General features: G+C 36.6%; 1 protein-coding gene across 4 annotated transcripts in view; it reads left to right on the forward strand.

Annotated features, from left to right (window-relative positions):
- The window catches only part of LOC108593203 (uncharacterized), a 101,163-nt gene extending 73,928 nt beyond the window's left edge, over positions 1–27,235 (forward strand). For all 4 annotated transcript variants that reach the window (XM_078338101.1, XM_078338100.1, XM_078338103.1 and 1 more), the window contains 3 exons: positions 22,729–22,889; positions 22,988–23,239; positions 26,937–27,235. In XM_078338101.1, coding sequence (XP_078194227.1) covers positions 22,729–22,889; positions 22,988–23,042 — 216 coding nt within the window. In that variant the 3' untranslated portion in view covers positions 23,043–23,239; positions 26,937–27,235. The remainder of the gene's footprint in view (positions 1–22,728; positions 22,890–22,987; positions 23,240–26,936) is intronic.
- Positions 27,236–27,810: the final 575 nt, after the last annotated feature.

Genomic DNA, 27,810 nt, shown 5'->3' on the forward strand with positions numbered 1-27,810 from the left:
TTACCTTTGTCTTAATGCATGGCCTGTTTTGCTTAAAGTTTTTCTTGAAAGAAAGCATTAGCTTTTACTTTCTGCTGTGGCACTCAGAACTCAATAATGGCACTGTAAGTTAAAGGTATCTGAAGCTTAGAGTACAAATCCTGCACATCAAATAGTGAAGAAATAATGGACCCATCTTTCCTCTCCTAAGAGGCTAAATAACTGTGCTTAATGCATCAAAGTCTCCTCTTCCCAAAGGCTGTGAAAATAAGGCCTCTCGACTCAACCTGAAGAGTTTAAGATCCCTATTAGATATTTTAAGATGCCACGAGCTAAATGGGGGTGATTTTCATGATGCAAATTTGAACATAATTATAGTTTGGCACATTTAATTTAGTTTTAAGTGAGAATTATAATTACCAAAAATTGAATTATTTCAATTATGCTAATTTCTATCCCCAAAGTTTTGTGTAATTTGGGTTCTGTGAAACAGGTTTCGATCCTGCAGAATTGGAGTCTAATAGTAAAAATAAAAAATCTGTGAAAATCCTTCAAAAATGATTCACAGCTAGTTACATCTTAGCTACAAAAATATTGGTGTACTGTGAACTGGCCCAGGAAAACTGGAGGGGCTGAAAATGGCTTAAATGAAAAATAGAAATAAAGAGCATTATATGTTAACTGTTAGGGCCATTTGATTACCGTTTTCTACATCAATACCAATTTAACGTATTCTTGCTATTTGCTGTCTAATCAATGAAGCTAATTTCATTATTTTAAAAATAAAATTTGCATGCATTACAGTTATGATTATTTAATAGTACTCTTTCAGGAAAAAAAAGAATAGTATAGTTACCTTCAGAATTATCTTGCCAATTCTTGCCTTTAATTATCATTTAAAAGCATTAGGCCTTTCAAAGACGCTTAATATAAAATTCCTTAATTCCTGAAGATGAAAATTTGGAAAGTTTCATTTTCCTGTGGTTGATGGTAGCTTGGTAAATTCCCCATGGACGGTGCAAGGGAGTTCATTGTTACAGAACCAAAGTGTATGTGTATGTAAATGTGTGTGCACATACATTCATAAAATCGCCTAACCGCTGAATTCAGACACTAGAATCACCAACCAGTTTGATTTGTCAGGTATGTTTACTGCTGAGTTCACTAAGGCAACTTCTAAATAAACCTAAGCCTGCTTTTACAGCACAAAGGAGGGAAAATCATGTGGAGATTTGAACTTGTTTTGACACACACGAGCATTTATACATTTTAACTTTAAAATGGGAAAACAGCTCAGTGATATCAAATCAGAAACAGGGTTACAGAATTTTATCAGACATTTCAATGAATTGTCTTTAGGCAAATCACCCAACCTCTGTGTGCAAATTAATTAATTTTAAGAATAAATATAGCTATCTTTCTGACTTATTAAGGATTTATCATTTGTGCCCAAGGTTCAGTGGATCTGTAAATGAAGTGTATGAATCTTGTCTTTGAACTCTAATTGGCAGGTCTGACTGAGTTAAAGGCTGAAGGACTTAATCCTTTGAAGAAATTTTGATTTAGTTTTATTACTTCTAAGTATTGCTAATGTATTCTAAAATTAATATGACTCTGACTGCTTGGTGTATCCTGATTTCCTTTCCAAAGGATAGACTGTAGGCCCCTTGAGGGAAATCTCCTCTTTCGTTGTTAACCTTCTGCCCAACCACAGCCACAGCTTTACCACTGAGTAGTGTACTAGTGTGCACACAGTAGGGATGCTTGAAGAGCTAAAAGCGTGAACAGTGGTTACTGTGAGTAAAAACCATGCCCATTAACTCCATTTGTAACTGTCAATCACCTATATTTCATGATCAGTGTATTACCTGGCCCCAGGGTCCATAAACCCCCTGAAGACATTTTTTAAAATTTAAAGCTCTTGTTTTTGAAAAAGCTGTATATTTTTGGTTTGCTTATTGTTCGGTCAAAAAAACTAACGTATCACAAAGAATGGAATTCATTAGAATTTGCTCCCTGCTAAGTATAGCACATGAATTAATATACACTTGGATTAATGCAAATTTCAGACAAATGGGATTTGAATTGCTAAGCAAAGCTTTGTAGACAGGCAGATCTAAATTCAAATTTTGCCTCTGTTATTTGCTAGCAGTGTGACTGTGAGGCATTTTCCTAGATCTTTTGGGCCTTAGTTCACCCAACTGGAAAAGACAGAAACTAATACTTATTTATAGTGGTGTTATGCATGAACTATATAATGTATATAAATGCTTTCACCCAATGCCTAGCATTGAGCTAAAACTCAGTAAATAATAATTACTGCATAAAGTACAGTAGCTCTGTTTTAGAAGCTAGAAGAGGCTATTAGAGAAGGTTTTAAAATCTGGCATTCATTAATTTACTTAAATTTTATGCAGTAAAATTTCCAATCAGTGTGAGTGTATTTATAGATTAGACAGACAGACAGACAGATAGACAGATACACAAGTCTATTTTGTCTCAGCTGTATGTGTTTTGTACATATACATACATCATTTATGTAAGGACAAAACTAAATACCTGGCTTACTGAAAGTATATAGTATATACACTTTTGGCTTTCTTCTTTTCCAGTAGTTTCTAACAGCTATACAACATTTCAAAGCTCAAAAATAATTCTATACATATATCGTATTTGATTTTCACAGCAGCAAGACAGGACAAGTGATATTGCATTCATTTTTTTAAAAGTACACAGAGATGTTAAGTGATTTACTTGGTATTACTTCATTGAAAACAGGAAAGACGAAGGTAGGAGAATACACTTGGAGTCTTTTTCCAGACCGTTTGAAAGAACAAGCTAATAATGCTATTTCTCTGTGGAATACTGGCAAACAAAAATGTCTTAAATGAATAATACTTAAGTGTAGATCGCAGAAGTGAGTGTATTATGAAATCCAGATATTATCCAGGTTTGGAAAGGAAGATACGCTGACTCACTGCATTGCTTACAACAGTTAAACATTCTCATTTCCACTCTTATTAATAGTGCTTGTACGGGAATGGAGTAGGTGAGTTAGCAAACCTGGGACCAGGAACTTAGGTCTCCCTCAGGCTCAGACAAAAGCTGAGAGATCTAAACATGGGAAAACATCTAGAGATTTCTTAAGAAATTAGCACATGGAATCAGATTCAAAACAAAAAAAGAAAAAGAAGAAGAAGATTCTTCCTTTTTATGAGGGGTTAGTTGCCGGAAACAGAAAATGACCCAAGGAAGCCATTGGATTATAACATTTTACTGATTCAACAGTTATCTTACAAATACTATCTGTATGTAAGCTATTGAAAAGGCACTGCAGGAACATAAAATGTACAAGGCACAATGTCTTCGAGGATCCTAAATACCTATCCTTATTATATAATAATTACTGTATGCTTATTGCGGCAATGATATCATTAACTGATACATTCTTTGTCTTTTAATTCTGAGGATATTAAGAAACACATTCTTTCATGTATTTCTTCAAAAAGCATTTATTCCTTCTTGCACCAGGTAGTGGAATACGAATGTGAGCTTGGAAGTCAGATAGCTTGTGTTTAGATCCTTGGTTTTCCACTAATGAGAGGTAGGAACAATTACATGAATGTTAGCTTTTGTGCCTTTAAAATTGAGTTGATCATAAGATTGATATGAGAATGATTATTTGTAAGATACTGTGTATGACATACACAAGTACTACTACTATTATTATTATGCTTCTCCACTCAAGGGATATACAAGTAGTTGGTGAGTGAAATAAACACACCTAAAGCAACTGGGTAGTTTTAATATGACATGGAAATAATTGCAATCTTACTTGGCCTAGACTCTACAGGTGCTGATGAATTTAGAAATAGGGAGGGGCTCCTGGAAAAAGAGAATATAAAACCAAAAATGATTTCTGTACAGTGTGGTGTCTAGATCTAATGTCTTTGCTCAATATATGCAGCCTGATGAACACTTCCCTGGGGAGCAATGTGAATTTAGGAACCTATGACATCTGTGCAATTTAAACAAAACCAAAGCCCAAACCCCAAAACACATCGAATATGATTTTCTATTCAGTGTGGCTGAATACGACCACATCCATCCCTGGGGTTTTGATTCATGAACTACATGGCCCTGATTGACATCAGGTTGTTGCCTTCTCAGATAGCACACATGGCAGAGTTTTGGCATATTTAGACTTGTTCAGGGTTCTTACATCCAGAAAGTCCAAATTAGATTTTTGTCATTAGCTTGTCAAGTTTCTCTTAAGTCCACTTAATGAGGTCTGCAGTGGAATGTCTTTTATGTTCTGTGGCCTTTATGCTTAGTCTCAGCTACCCTCAACTGTGGCTGAGAAGTTAATGAAGTTACCACAGTGTTCATTTGAGGTCTGCTGCTTTTGAAAACACACCTCGTATGTGTTTGGGTATTTAAATTCTGTTTTCTAGCTTTTAGGGTTTATATCCTCGTGGTGCATTCAAGTGCTATGGAAATAAGACCAGATGGATGTGACAACCAGCCATTCGGGAAATTACATACACATTACATTTTTAAAAACCAGTGTACATATGTCTATCTGGATGTGCTCATATGCTGGATTATTTTTGTTGCATCCAAATGGTTGGGATTTCAGTGAAGCAGTTACTTAGAGTGTCAGCACGAGCATTCCTTCCAGGGGAAAAGTGGGGCCGGCACCAAGCCATTTTGTCAAAAACAGTTGAATGTGGGCACCGAGTAAAGGCCATTCTGCATTTTTCTTCCTTCTTTTAGTTTTTTCCACAGCTCTCACCACTATAGGACTTCATACCATAAAGTTGTTCGTTATCTGTCATCCCTCTAGAAAGTGAATGCTGTAAGGACTGGAAATTTTTCTACCCTCTTAAATACTTTAGTGTTTGACAAATAATGAGCACTTTATATGTGATAATGAGTAAATTCACAATCACTGAGATAATAAAATCATATTTAATTTCCTTCCCTTTGTGCTGAAGCAGGCATAACATGGAGGTTTTCTTTTGTCTCTTAAGTGATGTGCATATGACTATGAATAATACTCCTGCTGTTGCCTAACATTTATATAATGTTTACTATATGCCAGACACTGTTCTCAGTACTTTATATCTAATTCTGACAGCCCTGGGTGGTGGGGGCTGCTATTCTCCCTTTTTTATGAATGGGAGAATGAAAGCACAAATCCTACCTGATAGAGCCAGGATTCAAACTCATCAGTATGAACTACATCTCATGTTGTTTAAAATGTGGCTTCTGGGGTTTAAAAGTAAGTAATCTCATGAATGTAGCCATCATTTCAGTTAGCAGAAAAAAGCATCCTATAACCATGATCTCTTAGGTCTGTGTTATTCTTAAATATGCAATTCTGTTTAGCCCACTGGTATAAAGGTAATTATTCCCATTTTACTCTAAGAAGTAGGAATCTGTCGAGGCATTCACTTTTCTTATTTTGCATGATATTTCTTCAGTTATTTGCCTACCTACTTGCCCTTCTATCAGAAAGAAGGAAGAAGAGGAGACTAGATGATTAATGCTGTAAATCAACACTCCAGGTTTTGATGCTAGTTAAAATATTGCATTAGCAAGACCAAAGCATATTGTCAAGCTAAATGAAAAAATTGGTATTGGGGATTTTATCTTGTCTTACTCATGGTTACTCAGGTTCATTCTTACTGATACAAATTGTGATAGAATAATCAGATTTAGATTTGAAGTTAAGACATATCATATAACTTTTAGTAACAATTGTGCCTTCCCAGTTGGGTTTGATTAGCCTGATTGTAAAAATTAGTTTGTAAACCTCAGCAGAGAACTCACATGATACTGTAGGCTTTGTCTTAGATTAGTGCCGGAAAAAAACGGAGAAGCCAAAGTGGAATTGTAAATTTTTAAAAAACTGGTGAAAGTCACCTCTAGGTAATCAGAGTGGACAGTATATACAATGTAATGGCTAAGTCTTCAGAAGAATGACACAATTTTCAGCATGCATTTATGTACTGAGGGAATCAAGTTCCATAGCCAGAGGTACCATATCTTCATTAGAATTGTAAATTATGTTCATTACCTATAAATTTCCTTGAAACCTTTCCTATTGTCTATCCACACCAGCAATATTATTTTATCAATTCATTTCCCCACAACCTACTCTAGTCCAGATGCTCAAACAATTTTCTGTATCTCTTTTTCTTCCTGAATTAATGTTCCATGAAATCCCATTAAAAAGTCACATGGCATTTTGGGGGTTTATATAATTCTATTGATACTTCCTGTGTAATATGTATTTATATGTTACATAATTTTGATACTACCCAATATGACAGAATATCAATTTCTGACCCCACTAACAGAATAAGGTAATTCATGCAAAATGCTTAGCAGTACTAAGTACAGGGTAACACATTCTAATAAATGGCAACTATAACTTGTAAATATATTCAATATAGTGGAAAAGAATTGAAAGAGAATCATTTTTCCCATCCTGGGTCAGATCAGCAAAGTCACATTTACATTAAATTACACTCTTGAACTTCAGACTCTCTTTAGCCTATTTTCTCATTTTTCCTTTCATATACTGTATTATAAAGGCAACTGGTGCTTAACTAGCAACCATCATCATCACCATCATCGTCACCATGATATCCATATCTCCCTAAAATAGTACCAACATTTATGGAGTAGTTTATAATGCACCTTTACATATAATTTCTTCTTTCTGCAATCCACAGTGGTTGACATCAAGTATAGAGGAAACATCATGAAGCTAGTGAGGGACAGATTTAAAGTTGACTCTGACTCTTAGATGTCCTTCACAATGATAAATAAGAGATTTGTGGGATTATTAATGTTGTGGATAATTTTGAATAAACTCTGCAGACATGTCCCACTCTCAGATAACAATTTTTTTTAACTAATCAGTCATTGAGCTTGACCTTAAGGAATGTGAATAGTCTCTCCTTTAACTTCAGTTAGCATCTTTGGAAAGGGCTAACAGTTTTTGGTTTCCAGGAACCCCCAAGCTCTTCTAGAAAGCAGAAATGCAAGCAGATAATCAGGGGACAGGGCTAGGGATATCTGCATTTTAATTTGAACTATAACATGTCAAGGGCAGAAATATGGTAGGTCATGGGATTGGATGAGGAAAAAAATTCTAGGGATAAGCAAGTTCTAGTCGTATTTCTAATATTGCAGGTTACCTATGACTCCACATAAATATGTCTAACAGCTTTAGAATGGAAGAAGAGATGGATAGGGCACACTTTTTACAAATTACTTGTGTCACTGGATGGGATGAGAAATGGGAATATGCCAGTTTCTTATTTAAACAACAGTTCATCAAGTGACATAAACACCCAGATAACAGGAAGGATTTATCTGCTGGTGCCATTTTGAGTGTTTAGTCATCACTGGCACAAAAGAAAGTCGGAACTGGGACATAGGGAGGGAAAGTTCATACACTGGGACCTTTCCAGGGGTGGAGGGTCAGGGGCAGGATAGCATTAGGAGAAGTACCTAATGTAGATGACGGGTTGATGGGTGCAGCAAACCACCATGGCACATGTATACCTATGTAACAAACCTGCATGTGTTCTGCACATGCACCCCAGAACTTAAAGTATAATTAAAAAAAAAATACGGCCCATGGGGGAAAAAAAAGATAACTTAAGTAGAGCTGAAGGAGATATGCCTCAATCATTATTACCACCAACTGTTACTATTTTTTATGGTATATTCTAAATTTGGTTGTCATTATCCTTGAAGGGCTTATATCTGAGGTGCATTACTATTTTTTATGAGTAAAAAATTACTATTTTAATTTTTCACCATTACTGAGAATATTTGAAAAATACTGTTTGTTTTTTTTTTTAATGGGAAGATCTGATCTTTCACATCTATGTTTTAAATTAAGGAAATAGACCAGGTGTGGTAGCTCACACCAGTAATCCCAACACTTTGGGATGCCAACCAAGGTGGGTGGATCACGAGGTCAGGAGTTTGAGACCAGCCTGGGCAACATGGTGAAACCCCAACTCTACTAAAGATACAAAAATTAGCCAGGCATGGTGGCATGCACCTCTAATCCCAGCTACCTGGGAGGCTGAGGCAGGAGAATTGCTTGAACCTGGAAGGTGGAGGTTGAAGCGAACCAAGATCTCACCACTGCACTCTAGCCTGGGTGACAGAGTGAGACTCCATCTCAAAAAAAAAAAATAAATAAACCAAGGACATTTTGATGCCAAAGTAAATTTTGTGACTATTTTATGATGGTGAAAGGTAACAAACATTTCTTAATTGACAAATTAGGATTGTAATATTTATCATGTACAACATGATCTTTTGAAATATGTATGTATACATGTGAAGTGGTTGGGGGTTCAATGAAGCTAATTTACATATACATTACCTCACATACTTACCTTTTTGGTGTGTGGTGAGAACACTTAAATTCTACTCTTTTAGTGATTTTTCAGGTATACAATTACTGTCACCATGTTGTACAATAGGTCTCTTGGACTAATTCCTTCTATTTAACTGAAATTTTATATCATTTGCCCAACATCTCTCTAACCCCTCACACTCTCCAGCTTCTGGTAACCATCATTTTCTCTATCTTTCTATGAGTTAAGCTTTTTTAGATTCCACATATAAGTGAGAGCACACATTGTTTGTCTTTCTGTGCCTGGCTTATTTCACTTAACATGAAATAGACAGGTATAGAAAGATTGAATTGGAAGTCAACTGGAGGATGACCTCCAGTTCAATCTATGTTGCTGCAAAGGACAGGATTTTATTCTTTTTTTTTTAAATTTATTTATTTTGCTTTAGGTGCAGACTATATCTGGCATTTCTCCCCATGCTATCCTTCCCCACCCTCCCCTCTTCTTATTTTAATCTCTAAATAATAATAATATGTATATATAACATCTACACTGTGTATGTGTATCACATTATCCATTTATCTGTTGATGAACACAGGTTGATTCCTCATCTTGGCTGTTGTGAATAATGCTGCAATGAACACGGGAATTCAGATATCTCTTTCACTCTTTGACATATGAATTTTATTTCCTTTGGACATATACCCAGTAGTGGGATTGCTGGATTATATTGTATTTTATGTTTAATATTTTGAGGAATCTTCACTGTTTTCCATAATGGCTATACTAATATACATTCTAACTAATGATGTCAGAAGACTCCCTTTTCTGCACGTTCAAGACAACCCTTGTTATCTTTCATCTTTCTGATCATAGCCACTATAACAGGTTGTGGTGATATCTGATTGTAATATTAATTTTCATTTTTCTGATAATTAGTGATGTTGAGCCTCTTTTCATATACCTGTTGGCCAGTCATCTGTCTTCTTCTGAGAAATGTCTATTCAGGTGCTTTGCTCAATTTTAAATCAGATTATTTATTTTCTGGCTACTGAGTTGTTTGAGTTCTTTATATATTTTGGATATTAGCTCCATTATCACATGTATAGTTTGCAAATATTTTCTGCCATTCTTTAGGTTTTCTCTTCATTTTGTTGATTATTTCCTTTGCTGTGCACAAGCTTTTTAGTTTGATGTATTCATTTGTCTATTTTTGCTCTTGTTGCCTGTGTTTTGGGGGTCATATTTTTTAAAAAAAGTTATTACTAACACCAATGTCATTTAGCTTTTTCCTTATGTTTTCATCTAGTATTTTTACATTTTCTGTTCTTACATTTAAATCTTTAATCTATTTTGAGTTGATTTTTGTATATGGTTTGAAATAAGGGCCTACTTTCATTCTTCTCCATGTGGATATTCAGTTTTCTTAACATTTCTTAAAGAGACTGTTCTTTTCTCATTGTGTATTCTTGACACCTCTGTCAAAACTAAATTGACCATAAATGGGTGAATATATTTCTGGTCACTCTATTCCATTGGTCTATGCGTTTGTTGTTATGTTGGTACTTTACTGCTTTGATTACTATAGCTTTGTAGTATCTTTTGAAGTCAGGTAGTTTGATGCTTCCAACTTTGTTCTTTTTGCTTAAGATTGCTTTGACTATTCAGAATTTTTGTGGTTCCATACAAATTTTAGGGGTTTTTTACATTTATGTAAAAAATGCCCTTGGAATTTTGATAGGGATTGCTTTGAATCTGTAGATCATGAATATTTTAACAATATTAATTCTTCCAATCTATGAACATGGGCTATCTGTTTTAATTTCATTCATCAATGTCTTACAGTTTTTAGTGTGTAGGTCTTTCACCTCCTTGGTTACATTTATTCCTGAGTATTTTATTTATAGTTATTATAAATGGGATTTTAAAAATTTCCTTTTTCAGATAGTTTATTGTTAGTTTATAGAAGTGCTGCTAATTTTAACATGTTAACTTTTCTATCCTGCAGATTTACTGAACTTGTTTATTAGCATAACAGGTTTTTTTGTGAAATCTTTAGGGTTTGTTATAAAAAAGATCATGTCTGTAAACAGAGACAATTTAACTTTTTTCTTCCAATTTGGCTGCAGAAAACATATTTTGATCACATAAAAAATAGATAAAAGTCTGGCAATTGAATTTTTAAAATAACTAATGGAGATTGACTTGAAAAGATTTATTTTCATTTTATCCCTTGCAATAGATATTTTGTCAAACTTTAACATACTCTAAGATCTGACAGCACAAACTTTTGGAAGAATGACTTGAAAACATCAACAAAACAAAAAGATTTTAGAATTTGCAGGAAGTCTGGCCTGACTATTTCTTACTATGCACCTTGGGTGGTTTTGAACTCTGAGAGTTACTATGGAACATATATGTCTGCATATCATTAGCATTCAAAAGAGGTTCCATAAGAAGTCAAAATCTCCTTAAGGGAACATTGGTAGAACCTCAAGTCCTTTATGGTTTTTCAGAATAAGAGTATGTTTTGCTGTACCAAATTACTGGCAGAGAGCTAAGAATATACATTTTGTATATATATGTATTCGTTTAATTCATGAAACAGAATCTTTTTTTGTAGCCAAAAGTGCCATTCTCAGAGGGCATGTGGGTAATCAAAAAATTCTCAAAGCCTGAAAGCCAAAGAAGAAGTAGCTTTTGGTTTATTTACTGGGGTATGTCTTTCTAAACATTATTTTTAAAATTAGCCCCAAAGGGCAATAAACTAGGCCTTTCTTTGGCCTGAGTGAATAAGAAAGATGAGGATTACAGGACATTCAGCAAGAATGCCTTTCACATGATGTCTGTCTCAAGGTGTACACCCAATGAGGTAAGTTTAAACAGGGAAAAGTAAACATAGGACCATCACTCTCTTCATGAAGAGCAGTCAAAACTTTCTCAGCAACATGCTTTTCACAGACTCAATGAGGCAGCACAGGTGTCCAAGAAAATATATATAAAGATTTTTCTTTCTTAGTTTTTCCCCTGTTTCAATCTCATTACTGTCAGCAGTGTCTGAAATACAGAGGAGAAATCATAAACATTAATGAATAGATGGGTCAATTTTGATAGAAATGGAACTGTTCACATATAAGCAGGTGTTAATTAATGAAGGGTAGGTTTAAGACCAGTGCTCCACAGAAAGAGAACAAAGTGAAATAAACTAAATTTGATTTTCAAATACCTATAGAATTTGCTATGTTGGGAATAAATGTTTCCTTTCCCATTTTATATGCCGAGACCAAAACATACAATGTTTGTTGAGTAATTGGTATCAATTAAAAGTTTAAAAACAAACGGAGAATGTCAAATTATAGTATCATTGGTGAAGCACCCTTTCTCAGTGTTCTAAATATTGTATTGCCAGCCATTACAAATAAATATTAAAAGGACTGAAATAATGTCCATTCCAGATATAGGAATATTGTGTTTCAAAAATTCAACAGGAACTTGCTGAGGGAATTCACCTGTGTTAGGTAATTTAAGATGTAGTTAGCAAATTCTTACTTTCTTGGAATCACATAAAATATTCATAGATTCTTGTCAGAAGTTGCAAAGTTAAATTTAAAACCCCATTCTTGGCTCCATGAGATAAAATATTTCTGTAGTATCTTATTTTTTTTACTTTATTATTCCTAGTACAATTGGAACTATTTCATAATCCCATCCCACCATGGATCGAGAACAGAGCATCATATTTCGTGGCATCTCTCCTTCATAACTGTCTTTGGGGCCGTACATTCATTCACATATATGCAAAATGAAAGTGGGAAAGTATTTGGCTTTTCTAGAATTGCAAATTTATGAAGTCTTTATAAAGCCATCGAGGAAGGTGACTAGAGCTACATTTACTGAGCACTGACTCTGTTCCAGGTAGCTTACATACAGGACTGCTAATCGTCTCAACCCAGAAAAGTGGACAACATTTATCACTATTTTGTAAAAGAGAAAACTTAACTAATTGTGTCAAATCAACTTTTATTTATTTATTTATTTTGAGACAGAGTCTTGCTCTGTTGCCAGGGGCCAGGCTGGAGTGTAGTGGTTCAACCTTGGCTCACTGCAACCTCCGCCTCCCGGGTTCAAGCAATTCTTCTGCCTCAGCCTCCTGAGTAGCTGGGACTATAGGCGCGCACCACCACGCCCAGCTAATTTTGGTATTTTAGTAGAGACAGAGTTTCACTATGTTGGCCAGAATGGTCTCAATCTCTTGACCTCGTGATCCGCCCGCTTGGGCCTCCAAAAGTGCTGGGATTAAATGCGCCCGGCAAATCAACTTTTCTAAAGTGACTCAGATCAGACGTTTAAATGAGGCTGACTCCAAAGACCATAGTCTTTCTATAACACCACAATATGCTCTCTTACTATCTTGAGAGGTTGTACTAATTTAAATAGAAAAACTATTAATGGCATTCATGGTTCATTGTTTAAAAAAAAAAAAGACAAGTTCCCTTTCATTTTCAACTAAACCTCCTTAGTCCTCTTGGTAATTAAATAACCAAGCCCTGACTTGTGTATGCCGTCAATGGGAAATATAGAAAGGTAGATAAAGGAGAAAAAAATAAAAACAAAAAAAAAGAGAGACCATTGCATGTGTCTACCTGGTAGTGGCTCATAGAGGAAGCAAAAGGAAAATGCTTATTTTCCTGCTGATTATTTTTCTGTTTAAAGGAGAAAAACAATGGCATGAGGTGAAGGATAAATAGATAATATCGATGTGGTAATTATGATCAAAACAAAACAAAGAGCAATTGATTTGGGAGATATTTCTCCATCTCTCTGGCCATTCCGCTCTTTTTTTTTTTTTTTGCCAATCAGTTTGAGCTTTATGAGGTTGCTCAGGTTAGCCTTGAACTGATGACCTCGCCTTTGCGAGCGCCATGACCTCCGGCGGGAGCCACTTTGGACCCCTCATTCTGCTCTTAACTGAATAAGTGTATGCTGTTTGGCTTTCAGGCTAGGGTTGTCACACGAGAAGTGTACGTTAATTTCATATTTTCGTTTAACTTTCTTTTGGGGATAAGACTTTTGGTTTCTGCTGTTTATTATTTCAAAAGCATCTATATGCTAATATGTTTTATGCTTATTATTTTCATGTTTGTCCCTTAGGTTATGCTTCATATCACCCACCAGGGAGGATCATATCTCATAAAAACTTTCAAATTTGATTTTGAAAATTATTCAGAAAAATTTAAGCCATACAATCTCCCCACATAGAAAAGACTATGCTCTGGAGAGTTCTGTAATTTGCAGAAAATGGACTGGGATAACATTTGAGTTTTATGCTCAATCCTCTTGAGAAGAACAGGTAGCTACCCAGAATATTTAACATTGTGACACTCAATCTAGTAATAGGTTGTAAGAAATTGCTAAATTATTACATTTAATCCAAAGAAGAGAGAGGCAAGGCTGTTACCATTCTCCCCAGCCTCTGAGGTGTGTTATCTGCTTCGATTGCTGTAAATACTATATTTTAATTGGATGGTATCATTTTTTTACATCATTTCTAGAAAGTTAATTTTAATGATACTAATGACTGAAGCTGAGTTTGTGCGCAGAGGAAGAATCAGATAAAATTGAAATCTTACATTATAAGCCAGCTTGATGTTTTCTTCCAGAACTTTTATTACAGAGATTTTTTTTAATTAAGTTGTAATTTATTTTGAAAACAGATTGCTGTTTCAAAAAGTAAAGTAAAGTTAGCTAATTAACCTGACATAAAATATTTATTCAGGCATCGTCTTTTAAATAAATCAAGGCTTAAAAACGAATTCCTTGACACGAATTCTTAGGATTCCTAGGTTACTTGGAGGGTATTTTCCATTTCTCCCTTGATTGAGAATTGGACTTCTTTTGTTCCAAAGCCCTTCAGGGGTACAAAGAAAGGGAATCATTTCATCTCCTCTGTATTGTTCTCTGCCCTGCTCTGTGCTTAAGCAAGGAGTCTGCAACACTGAGGAATTTGTACTCTGGGTTTAAGTTCACTTTGCATATCAGCCTCCTCTTGACTCATTCTCCTACCTTTCAGTAGCTACACCTAAATCCCTTTCTATTTTCTTGTTGCTGCTGTTAAATATTTTCACTTTTAGACCTCAGCAGTGACCTCATTCTGCAAGAAATTCAACACAGCTTACTGGTATTGCTCCTCTTGGCTCATTTTAGTGCCTCTTGAGCTACAAGACAGCTTTGTTAGTAGGACGTTTGCTCTCAGAGTTGGAAGAACGCTCTCCTTCTGAAAGGAGTCCCGACAAGCAAACTAGGCTCTCCTCCAGACAGAAGGGAGTAAGAATGAGCCTACAAAAGGCAGGTGAAGACAGGTACCTGGACAACACGTGCTAGGCCAGCCTGACAGCATTTCAACACTGATGGTATAATCTCTTTGTAAATAAGGAAAATTGCTGGGGACACATTTTATGAATTTGTTAGAATAAATGATTGGTAAAATATTGTTTTTCCAGTTGAAACATGGTTATATTTGGTACCTTTTGTTACAATAAAAGACCTATAATGGTTTCTGTGCTGCAACCCTGTGACCCAACAGTTTTTTTCTTTTTATTCTACTTATTTCCCTCTGATAATAACAAAAAAGCTACACATTTTACCTTTTTTTTTTTTTTTTTTTTTGAGACGGAGTTTCACTTTTGTTACCCAGGCTGGAGTGCAATGACGCGATCTCGGCTCACCGCAACCTCCGCCTCACCGCAACCTCCGCCTCCTGGGTTCAGGCAATTCTCCTGCCTCAGCCTACTGAGTAGCTAGGATTACAGGCACGCACCACCATGCCCAGCTAATTTTTTTTTGTATTTTTAGTAGAGACGGGGTTTCACCATGTTGACCAGGATGGTCTCGATCTCTTGACCTCGTGATCCACCTGCCTCAGCCTCCCAACACATTTTACCTTTTAAAGTTGTGTTTGGAAAAGAATGCATTGAACTAACATATTTGGCTTAATGCAGCTCCAGCAGAAAAGCAATGGCCCCTTCTTGCTCATCTTAGAACATAACTCAAAAATAATTCAAATAGGAAAGTAATTTGTGTGCAGTTAGGCTCCAAAATTTGGGGGGTGCTGTTGAGCTATGCAGCCTGAGTAAGGAGACTGCCAGGAGTGTTATTCTCTTCATGAAGTAAGTTCCACGAGGGTGGGAAAGATGTCTATCAACAACTCTTAGCTCATAGCTCTAGAAGGTGGCTGCAGGTTGTGGACTTTTAGCAGATGTGCTGTCATGCCCCAGTCTAAATGAGCAGTGAACTTTGGCTTAACATTACTTTCGAAAATGCTGTGTGATCTTCAACAGTTGATATTCCTGGCCTTGTAATGCTCCTGGAGCATGATGAATAGCTCGTGGCTTTGAAATAATAGAGATTCGAATCAAATAAGTCTGGGTTTGAGTCCCAGCATCAATACCTACTAGTTTTCTGACCTTGAGGAGATTGGACCCAGCCTTTGTTTGTTTGTTTGTTTGTTTGTTTGTTTGTTTGTTTGTTTTGAGATGGAGTTTCGCTCTTGTTACCCAGGCTCGATCTCTTGACCTGGCGATCCACCCGCCTCGGCCTCCCAAAGTGCTGGGATTACAGGTTTGAGCCACCATGCCTGGCCTGGACTCAGCCTTTCTAAGCCTCATTCCTTGCATGAGTAATATTTAATTGAAAAAAAAAAAACACATTTCCTTAAGTTGGCTGCAAGGACTAAAAATGAGATGATGTATTTGCATAGCATAGTGTTCACACATAGTAAATGCTTACCTAATGGTGACTATGTCTTTTCTTTTTCTTTCTTTCTTTCCTTTTTTTTGTTTTTTTTTTTTGAGACAGTCTTACTCTGTCACCCAAGCTGGAGTGTAGCGGCGCAATCTCAGCTCACTGCAACCTCTGCCTCCTGAGTTCAAGCAATTCTCCTGCCTCAGCCTCCCTAGTAGCTGGGATTATGGGCATGTGCCACTAGGCCTGGCTAATTTTTTATTTTTAGTAGAGGCGGGGTTTTGCTGTGTTGGTCTGGCTGATCTTGAACTCCTGACCTCAGGTGATTCCCCTGCCTTGGACTCCCAAAGTGCTTGGATTACAGGCATGAGCCACCGCACTCAGCCAATGGTGACTGTTGCTATTATCATTATTGCTTTGAATAGTAATAATACTTCTAGGATTGTTATTATTATCATTATTAATCATATTAATGGTTATGCAGAAGGGTCAAAGTTTTTTCCTGTGGATAACGTAAGTAGTAGAAATCAAAAGATGCATATATTAGATACTTTTCTGCCAATAAAACAGGGCCTACATGTGAACAATTTCTAGTTTTCAATGTGATTTACTGGAGACCTGTATATCATCACAAAAGTTTCAGAAAACACTTTTCTTTTAATAAAAAAGGTCTTAAGATAGTTCAAAAGGTGAAAATTTTAAAGATTCACAAAATGTTATTATTTGTATCTAACCAATATCAATTATTCAGCTGAGATAGAAATAAGTCAATTGAAAGCTAGATATTTCTACCATCGCTGCCAAGAATCTAGGTATCTAGTTAATGATTTTGCTCTCTCCCTTTTTTTGGGTGCCTGGTATTATGAAATGTTGTTTTGTTATTGGCTGCTTATGTTGCTGGTAGTAGTGATTATAGGATATAATTTAAAAATCATTAAATACTGTGAGAAATGGAACTGATCAGAATGAAGGCTTTCCATAAGAAAATACATCTTGCTGGTTGAAAAGCTCTAGTTAGCTTCCAGGACATCTTTGTTGGGCCAGAACATGATATGAAAGCATGCAGCTGGGTCTCAGGGCCATTGAAAAGTTTTGGTCTTGCTGCTAAACGAAAGAAAAGTAAATAGGCTTGTATTTGCCTCTGAAGCCTATGGCATTGCACAGAAGGAGAAGTCAGATGTTAATCAAACCTTTGCAGGATTGGAATGGATCATGCCATTCTGTACTAAAAAGTCAGCTTTGACTTTTAATTTCATGTGCCCCACGAAAGACCTGTAAACATATGTGCTAAAAGGTTCTTATTGCATCCAAGACTCATTTCAAGTAAACAGAAAAATCTTTTCTCTTTGTATTTGGAAGAACTCTAATGACAATACAGCCTTTATTGAAATATCTTGACTGTATATTGGTATCTTTCATTTAAGGTCTACCCTTTCCTCTGAATTTCCTTCTTTCACGAAGTCTTTCCCCTGAGGAAATGCTGACAGTAAATTAACATCCATGCTTTGGTGTATTTTATGGTGTTTCATTAAATATTCACACTTGAATTAAAATCCAACATTATCCACATTTCACATGTTTAGCATATAGTAGAGGCTAAAAAAATTTCAGTTAAAAGAAAGGAATCTCACTAGAATTATAGCCATAGTTTCCTAGATTCATTTCCAGTCTTTCAGTCCTCAGTGAAGTTGGTATAATTTCCCTTCCAATGGGCGAGATTTGGAATTGTTCACAGTCACAAGTGAGAGAACAAAAGGAGAGATTTTCATTTATAAGATTGCCTTCTCTTATCTATTGGTCTTGCCTCCCAGACCGTCTGTCTGTCTCTGGAAAGCAAAGTCAATAAAAATGATTAGAGTTGGCATCTCACAAATGTACACCGTTAAACCGTGAAGCAGTAATGCTGTGCAGGAAATATTTTTCTGACCTTTTCAAATTGCATCCAACTGTCTCGGGAATTTCTCAGTGACTAGAGGTAATAAGGTTCAATCCATTTTACTGGCTGCCTTCAAATTTAGTTCCTCCGAAGCTCTAACTTATCTATTCTTTGCATCTTGGCCCCAGCATCCATTCAGCACAGAAATCCATGCATCTAATCTTTTTCCCCCTTCTCAGGTTCTTGCTAAAGGATCACACTGTGGAATCTACAACCATGACAACTTTCCACTTATGGCCCCCTTGAAAAACAAAATATTAGCACAAGAAGATTAGTGGGCATGTTGTCTTTTGATAAGCCCTCGTTGAATTTAATTAGCTTTTAGATTTCATCCCATCTTACATCTCGGTTTTTACCTATATGATTTATGCCTCTGTAATCTTCGTTCTAAAACTTTTTAAACTTAACCAAACCATGAGCATTCTCTCGAATATTAAAGAGGCAAAAATAGGCGAATTTCTTTTATGTTAAATTAATTTTGCTTTTTCTTCCGTGAGTCCAAATGCACCAGACATACTCTCCTAGAAAGGAAGGGAGTCAGCCAAGTGTAACATGCTAAAAGGCAGCTGGGCGGCCTCTTCACCGTGTTCCCTGAAGGAGAACAGAAAACAGAAGCTGGGGACACATTTCTTGACCTCGTGAAAGCATTGGATGTCAGGAAGCCTTGACAAGAAATTAAAAAGCTCGTCTTACTTTTTGTATTTAGAGCATCTCCATGTTGACTATGATTCTGGGGAGATATCAGTGTTTCCTCATTTGTAGGACACACCAAATTCAGTAGCATTCTCTGCTGTGTTGTTCTCATCCATTGCCCCTGTACTGCCTTCTGCAGAGGAGATTAGAATCTTGGCTGGAATTTCCTGTGGTCAGTGGAGCTTGGAGCCTCTTTCTGGCTTGGAAGGCATGTTCGTGGGCAAAGAACCACCAGGAGGAATAAGTCTTTTTGAAGTTACCCTTTTAAGAGTTTGCATTTTCTTGTACACCAGTTCTTAAGTTTGATTGTCATAAGGTATTTGACTTTATAAAAATGAGATTTCAAACAACCCTATTAAGAAAATAGACTTGGGGAAAAGGAGGCAAAGAGCAGACGTTTTAATAGTTATGACACAGTATTTTTTTTCCTGAAGAAACTGTGTATATTCATACCAAAGTTCATCTTCATAATATGGCTTATCTTTTTCACTTAAAACAAAGTGCTTAAAGTTTTTAGTCAAAGTAAAAATGGAATATACCAAGTTATGTTTAAGAATAAGCTGCTGTTTCATCATTTGCAATTTTGTCGATCTTGATAATAGAGTCACAGCCCAAGATATTCTTTTATGACTTGGGTGTGGTTAGAGGTCATTTTGTTTGGGAAAGATGGAGTATTTTGGCAGTTTTGCAAATCAGATTTACTTGATATTTGCCATGCAGCTTAATGTTTTTATCAGTAGTCAAGGAAGAGTGAAGGCTTTCAGGTACAATAACTAAAGCTGTCTGTTTCTTGAGAGGAGATACAGTACACCTGAGAGGTTGTTAATTCAGATGTGTGCATGTCTGCACATATGTGTGCAGCCATGTGTGAGTGTGTACATTAACTTAAATTCAGGATTGGAAGGCAACAAGTCTGAAAACAGAGTCTAGTTTCTCCATGTGGATGCCACCTCTTAATAAAATGGAAACTTGTCTATACCTATGAAAACCTTTCAGAACACAGAATGGCTTAGCTGATTGAGTCAAATCATTACACATTTAGTGCCTCCTCTTTCTCATTTCTGAGATATATCGTCTTTGCTTCAGAACCTGGAAGTAGAACAAAGTCCAAGTTTAGACTTTCCATTGCAAGCGTAAAGTGATTTGAATCTGGTAGAAGAACGAAGTAAAGTCATTCTGGGGTCACTTTGTACTGAGGTTGTTTTGCTTTTCTGGGTATGCTTAGAGTTTGGAAAATGGCTATGGAATGAATCAGGTAGGCAAAAGGGAATAGGTCACCTAATGAACAGTGCCAATAATAATAATGTCTGATTCTTTTTGGATAACTACTATTTACCGGGTGTATCACAGATAAGTCACTCAACCTCACTTAGTCTTTGCAGGAACCCAGTAAGACAGGCACAACGGTCTTCAACTTACAGGGAGAAAAAGTGAGGCTTAGAGAGGGAGATTGTGTGAAGAGAATTATTTTTACCTGGAAAGGAATGAAATAATCTATTCATTGTGATAATTGTTTTTTTCTTCCTCTACCCTTTTCTTCTCCTTTTTTATTCTTTTCCTTCATCACCTCCTTCTCTTTCTTCTTACTTAGCTTCTCCCTCTCTCTAGTTCTCTTTTCTCAAACAGAGAATGAAATGGGACCATGTTGTTAAAGCACTGTCCCATTGGGTCTTGATCAACGAGGACAGCCATTTTTTTTCCTCCTTCATCATGGAGTTGCTCTTAGTCGGGCTACTTATTTAATCATTTTGAAAGTTTGATAAGGGCTAAGAGTTCTGGCTGGTGGTTTATTTATCATCACATATCTTTTTTTTTTAAATTAACTTAAAAGACTATCACAGGTGGCAGATTATGGACTGTATGCCATCCCTCATAAGCTCACATTCAAGTCTGCCTTCTATCGTTTATCTTTGTCAATGATTGTGCAGTGTTAAAAGGAAGAAAGAATGAATTGAGGATAGTAGATGTTCAAAGATATTTTTGTGGGTAACTTAGTAAAACCTGTTACTATAAAAAGAATGTGTTACTGTATCAGGATATCTAGAAAATGAATTTTTTTTCAAATATACAACTGAGATTCTTTTTTCTATTTTCCTCACACATCAATATTACAAATGTAAATTTCTGATTGCTAGAGCAGGCTTGTTTTAGTGACATTAGCTCAATGGAGATATCGATGTCCTGGGATTCAATTTCACTCTTATAGTGATGCTTAATATACTTCAATTTGTGTCTCAGGGAAGGGGCTTGGTACTTGGTTATTTATTCTGGGTAAAGTGGGCTTTTTGTGTTGCCACAGCATCACTTAGATTCCTGATACCAAGGCCAGCAACAGGCATAACAGAAGGATAGAAAATGGATTCAAATCTAAGCAGAGTGGTAGAATCTCAAAAGCTCTGTCACCAACACTCACTGCAAATATACTCTTTCTAGAAGTGAGTGTTCTGAAAATGTGGTCTGCATGTTACTTGTGATAAATATCCCCTCTAAAAAGATTCATACAAACACAAGGAAGGCAGTATGGTTTTAGATGCAAATATTATTTCAAGGTTTCTCGCTCTCTTTTTCTCTCTCTCTCATACACCTTGGGTCTGGGGACTTTCAAATATGCATGTGATCTCAGTTTAGGGTTCATGAATGACTTTGTGTTTTGCACAAGGCCCCTTTGATTTCCACTCTCACCATTATTGGAAATAAACTCAAAATTGTATAAACAAACAAATTGTTCTGAAACTATCTGCCACACAGAGTTCATTTTCAACACTTTGCTTTCCATTATTGCTGAAGGAAGGGAAATGACAGCATTGGCTTTAAATCTGTAAATTTACTAGTGGGGCACCAGTCTGTGCTTCTGTGAAATATTGGTAATCTCCACTTACTGTCAGGGCTACCGCAGTATTTACTTTTCCTTAATTGGAACCCCACTGATATCCTGTGGGATTCCCTCCATTCTCCTCCCCTTGGCAAGGCAATATATCCATATAGACCTAGATCATAACCACCATGGTCTATTGTAATATTATAGTCAGGAATATCAACACTGGGATCAAAATTAAACCAACCTCCAGTTTCCAGATTGCCTTTTGATATTATTAGGAACTCACCATTTTCTCAGTGTTTACCTTTGAAGTTAAAGAAATGTCTGCAGAAGCTCAAATTGAAGGCACTTTATCACAGTGCTTCCTCTTCCGTTTTAATTCTTCATTTCATTGCTTCCAAAAGTGTGGGGATGACTGATTACATTGCAAACTATTATCCATAATGAACAAGCAAACAACAAATACAAATGGTTTGGGCACTCCATATAGAAATGTTATTTAAAAAATACCTTCATCCTTTCTAGGTGAACAAATGTGGTAAGATGCCTGGAAAGCCTTAATTTTATTAAAGTTAAATATATTAAAATTAAGTAAATCCCCTTTATCTTAACTTTTGGTGTCGAAACAGGATTTGTTACCTTGGACATCAGAGGCCTTCGTTGTCTTTATTTATGGTTTCAGCATTTGCTTTTCCCATGTGCTATTTTTATTTTTGTCATTGAAGCTCATGAAGACTTAATCATTATCCCTCTAATTTTCCGAAAAAAAAAGTTGATTTATTGAACTGACTGCAGAAAAAGAAGAAGAAGAAGAAGATCAATCTGACATTGTAGGTTAATAGTAGGGAACAAAACACATTCATAATTAGAAGAGAAAAGGACTTTCCTTGTTCATTCCAGTTTATAATAAAAAGCCCCTCGCTAAAGTGTCTTAGAAAATAATGCATTCAGACTGAGTCGAATTACCGCCTAGCAGATTCTATTTATCTGTAGCTTAAAAAGCAGCTGCGTTTTTGTAAAAAGCAATGAATGTGGCAGTCCTACTTAAAGGTAGAAGAAAAAGAACACCCCTTGTTTTGTAATAAGGGGATTTTCAATTTAAAAGAGAGAGCAAGCCTGTTGTGTGAAGTAGGGTTATTACATTCACTGTATTCTATCTCACCCACCAGGAGGCTAATAATGAAGGGGCCGGGAAGGAGGCCAGTGCTACCAGGGTTATCTCACAACCTCAGATGCTGGATAAGGCGAAGGAGCAGAATCGCTTTGGGATGGCATTCAGAAAGGCTGGAGTGATTACTTGGAAGAGAAAAGCCTACCCATTCTTTCCAAGGTAAATAGTTCATTTCATCTGTCAGCTGCATGTTTCAGTATACAAATATGTTTGTATGAAGATATCTATTAAGTTTTCCTTTTAAAAAATCATTTTAGGTGCAGGAATATTCCCTTGACCTGCTCATCCAATGGTCCAGTAATGAATTACTAGAGACCTGCCTTAGACAAAGAATGCACTCGGAGCCCCACCACACCTAAAGCCACGCTTTGAAGGACCTGCCAAGCTCACTTTTAATCATGAGAAAGAAATTACCCACACGGAGTCAGCAGAAAATGAGAAAGTAGAGCTCGTGCTGTGAATAATTCCAGCAAGTGCCAAGGGGCTAGCTGAGGAATGGCTTTCATGAGGTGAATATCTTTAGCTTGTACTTAGGGTTTGGTTAGCGTATAATCATTTTCTCTTTTAGGAGCAATGACTATCATACATGTGTTTCCTAACTAAAGAGTGCTCAGAGCATTTGTCAGGATGTTGACAGATTTAATATCAGTCTTGCCCATGTTGTTATTTACTATGACTAATTTTACTTTTGCAAATACGCAAAAATCAATTTAGGCGGAAAGGCTCTCCTCCAACTCAATGACTGCTACTAGCTGTATGTATTTGTGTGTATTGCTGTGAGTGCACATCCAGTAATTTATGTCTCTGTGTCTGTATGTGCCCTTGTTCTTGTCTTCTCTCTGTTGTGAACGCAGGTTGGGAGAATTAGCCAACCATTGGGTTCTCAGATGTGGTCCCAGGCTTTCATTTGATTTTTGGAAGGGGAAAAAAAGAATGTGTCACATCATGATTAATGGTGAATCTGAATTTTCAATTCACATGAAAGGAGGAAGGGGAGGGGATATGAGTCAAGTGACAAGACTAACCTTTTCCCTTTGGGAGGAGCATGATTCAAATTAAACATCACTTTCAGTGTGAAATTAGTTTGAAGGCCTCTTTTTTTTGTGCCTGGTTTAACTCCTTGGTGGCTGCTTTTTCAGAGAGGATTTCTTCCCTCCCAGCTCCATCCCCGTAGCCCACAGTTCCTCTTCCTTTGCTTTATTTTTCTAAAGATGAGGTCCAGGAAAAAAATATTTTACTATTTCAAAAGCTTCACTTCTCACAAAATAAGATTCTCCCTGAAACATGTTATTTCTTTGTCTCCCAAACTAATGTTTTAATACATTAAATCAATTTATCAATTAATCAATAATCACATTCTTCTTTTTTAAAAGATAATTTTGCCAGGGAGGAGGGAGAAAGGAAGCAAGGGATCCTTTTGAAAGGCATTTTTGAGTGCCCTCTGTTCAGTGCCAGTTTTTGCTGGCTGAGTGAGCCACAGAGGAAAAACAGCAACAAAAAACCCCAAGTTCTCTCCTGAGTCACTAGTTTCCCACATAACTGAGTCACAGGATTGCCATGCCAACCTTCAGCAATGTTGGCTTTCAGCAAGCATGTGCCTTCACACTTTAAAACTGCCCATCCGTACAGATCCAAAGGATGCAGGTCTAAACTTGTAGAAAGAATGCACTGCCTGAGAAAATGCAAAGCTGCCTTTCTATGTGTCCACATTCTTGATGCCACCATTTAAGCATCAGCAGCATTTGATATGTGATTGATTGTCTTTCTGGAGTTTGGTGGCTGGTGAAGAAAGGGAAAGTGTTGAGTTGGTTAAGAAACAGTATTATCCTTCTAGTGTATTTTTAAAAGGAAAATCTTAGGGCTCTTGAACCCCTTCCCTAATGGAAGGAGAGATGAGGTAGAGGAGCAGTGGGGGTTGGAGGGGTACAGGGCGGGGAGAGCTGAGCCAGCTGGGGGAGGAGGTAGAGGTGGAGTCTAGGAGGTAGAAGGTGGAGGCAGATGAGCAGCTGTGTTTATTTTAAAACATATCATTTAACCCTCATCTGAAAACAAATTGGAGAGGTTTGGGAGTGCATTAATCTGGACCCAATTAGCATGTCTTTCTCCTTCAAAAGTGCAACCTGAGATTAATGAATATAAACTAGAGTTTCAGATGCAGTGCTTAAATCATTTGCATGTTTTCTGCATGATAATTGAATTTATGTATGCACTTCCTTTCATTTAACTATCTGTAGTCTCTTCCCTGTGATTCACATAATCCAAGATGTCATGGTAGTAACCTGTAGACGGAAATAGCTTGCCTAGCCTTTACTGCTATGGAGGAACGCAAGTTCTTGTTTCCTTTATTTGAATTTGAATAATGCATTTTTTAAAAAGCAGAGGGCAGTGCTTAATAGCCTCGAATGCTGTTTCAGGAGTTGGTAGATGACACCTCAAGTTTATTTTTGAAAGGCCAGAAAAAAAACCATTGGGATTTATGGCATTGAGTTTTCAGTGGTACCAGAGAAATGGGTTTCAGTATGGCCACTTATAAGTGTTTTAATACTACCAAGAGCAATGTCACTTTAATGAAGCATGAAGAATGTTATTGGTCTTTGGACCTGAGTTATTTAGATCACTGAGAGATTTCAGTGCATAGTATTGTTTCTGGCATCGTTCTCGCTTTTGCAGATGGGATGGGGGATGTATCTCTATAAAAGGCTGTAGGTGAGCAGTTAGCACTTGTGTGGTCCCTTAGTATGCTATACTTTTTAATTTCCTTTTTGTTATTTAGGTGTAGAGAAAGCTTAACGCTTACATAGTCAAACAGGTACTAAGATTCCCACTCCCCACCTGCCCCAAAAAGAAAAGTATAAAAGCCAGCATGGGTATGTAAGAAAGCTTTCTGGGGAAGAAGTTGAAGCAAGAGGTTTGAAATAATTCCTCTGGTTTCAGTTTGCATCAGTGATTTGTCTGTCTTCTGTCTTTCCATATGTGTTTCCAAGTTCAATGTCAAAGTGATCAGCTTTTCTCCAGGAATTCTCCCCAGTGTCCTTTGTTTTTGGTGAATTCAATGATTGAATGTCTCTGAGTGTCTCTTGGTCTTGTTTCCTGGTCCTTGTAGCTAAGAATGTCATGGAAGGATAAAATCTTGTTAATTTGTGATGTCATAATTTAAGTGTGCTTCTTGTCACTTATGTGTAGTTTAAAATGTTTCTTAATGTAGCATGAAATGATTGGTTAGCTTTGAAATGGTTGTGAAGTCATGTGAAGAAATAAGTTTTGCATCCGACCAAGATAAATTCACTCTAGTGCTTTATGGCTTTTTATTCCTATGTGATAGTAATAAAGTCTCATGTAGGGATGGAAGCCATGAAATACATTGTGAAAAATCATCAACTCAGAAGGGGCCATCAGTATAGAGAACGTTAGCCTGTTGAGCTGTGAATGTGATAGAGACACGATTTAGTGTATAGCTCTGCTACATGCTTGGTGTTCCTTTGAGTTTCCTTATCCTTCGATTTTGACAGCTAAGGAATTTAGGAGGATTCATATTCGTAATCATTGATTAACATACACATTTGGTTTTGCACATTTTTGTTTATCATTCGTTTTTCTCCTTTTTCTATTAATGAATGTGCTCCAGGGGAACTATTAATAGCCCACCAGTCTGATAGGCAGCATTTAATCCTTCTATGCCTTCTTTCGCCACCTGTTGAGGTCTTTCTTCTGAAACAAAGAAGAAATAGACAAATCAGACTTGTCCTCTTGGAAATGTGGTCCAGATTTCTCTACTCCCAAGCTCCAAAAAAAAAAAAAAAAGGTATATATTGGATGGGCTAGATCAACACCTCCTGAGAGCCATAAATCCACCAAGAGTTGTTTTCCATTTAAGGGTGTGGTACATTGTGGAACACCTGATGTTGGAGGAAAGCAGGAGGGCTTTGGGGTGGAGTTTCATTCTCTCTGCCATGGCGACTATGTGATCTGCGGCAAATGGTATAAACTCTATGAGCCTCTTTCCTTATGTTTAAAATGAAGAGAAGTAATACCTACTTCGTAGGGTTGTTGTGAAGATTCAATGAAGTAATGCATACAGTGCCTAACAAAGTATTTGACATCATATTTTTTAAAAACTCATGAAATATTAGTTTTTCTTCCTTCCCCTCTTTCTGTTTTCTCCCCTGTTCCCTTTTCTTTCCCTCCTCTGCCGTCTCCTTCCTTCAGATGTTAGTCTAAAACTGCACCTTGGATCTAAGCAGCACCTTTGAGAAAGAAAAGACTCCTTCAAGAATGTCTAGTTGCACCTCCTTTCCATATTCGGCCTAAATGCCTAGGTTGGATCAATAGTTTAATTTTTGTATTGAACTGTTTAATGTTGACTATGGACCTATATTCACTTTTACTGTTTCCTGTGTATTTATTTTTGCTTGAATTGTTTTAATATTGACTATTTGCCTTTACTCATTTTTATTGATTTTTGGTATTTTTTTCAATGAAAATCATAATAAAAATTATTTTTGTTATCTTTTGTCTCTCTATTTCTTCTACACATGGAATTTTAGCCTAGATCTAGGCTTCCCCAGTAAGACAAATGATGCTGTTTTCTTAAAAACCACCCACTGTTAGTACTGAAAGAACTATATCCCCTCACTACTCTCCGCTCCCACTTGCCTATCTGTGTTTGGGGACATTTATCAATTTAGTTGTAACTGTGATGCTCACTTATCTTTTAAATATATAAAAGTTAGAATCTGACTTTATCTCTAAAGCCTGGAAATAATTGTCAGCAAAGAGAAGGACTTTGCAAGTAACAGAAAGTGTTTAAAATCACAGAATAATATGTGTATTGCTATAAAAATAGAATGCAGTGAAAATCAATGACACCACGTTTGTATCCAGAGTTATTTTATCATCATTGAATTTGTTCTTTAAACCTCAGGCTTACCCCTAAACCCCCAGGTCCTAGAAGTATCCCTGATGGTAGAACATTAAATATTTGTGAACAAACGAATGGGAAAAGAGGAGAGAAGGATGATGGGGGGAGGGAGAGAGGAAGGGAGAGCAATGAGAAGAATAAAGAAGCAAAGGGCCATATCAC

Source organism: Callithrix jacchus, chromosome 9 (assembly GCF_049354715.1).
Source record: "Callithrix jacchus isolate 240 chromosome 9, calJac240_pri, whole genome shotgun sequence".
Taxonomy (NCBI): Eukaryota; Metazoa; Chordata; class Mammalia; order Primates; family Cebidae; genus Callithrix; species Callithrix jacchus.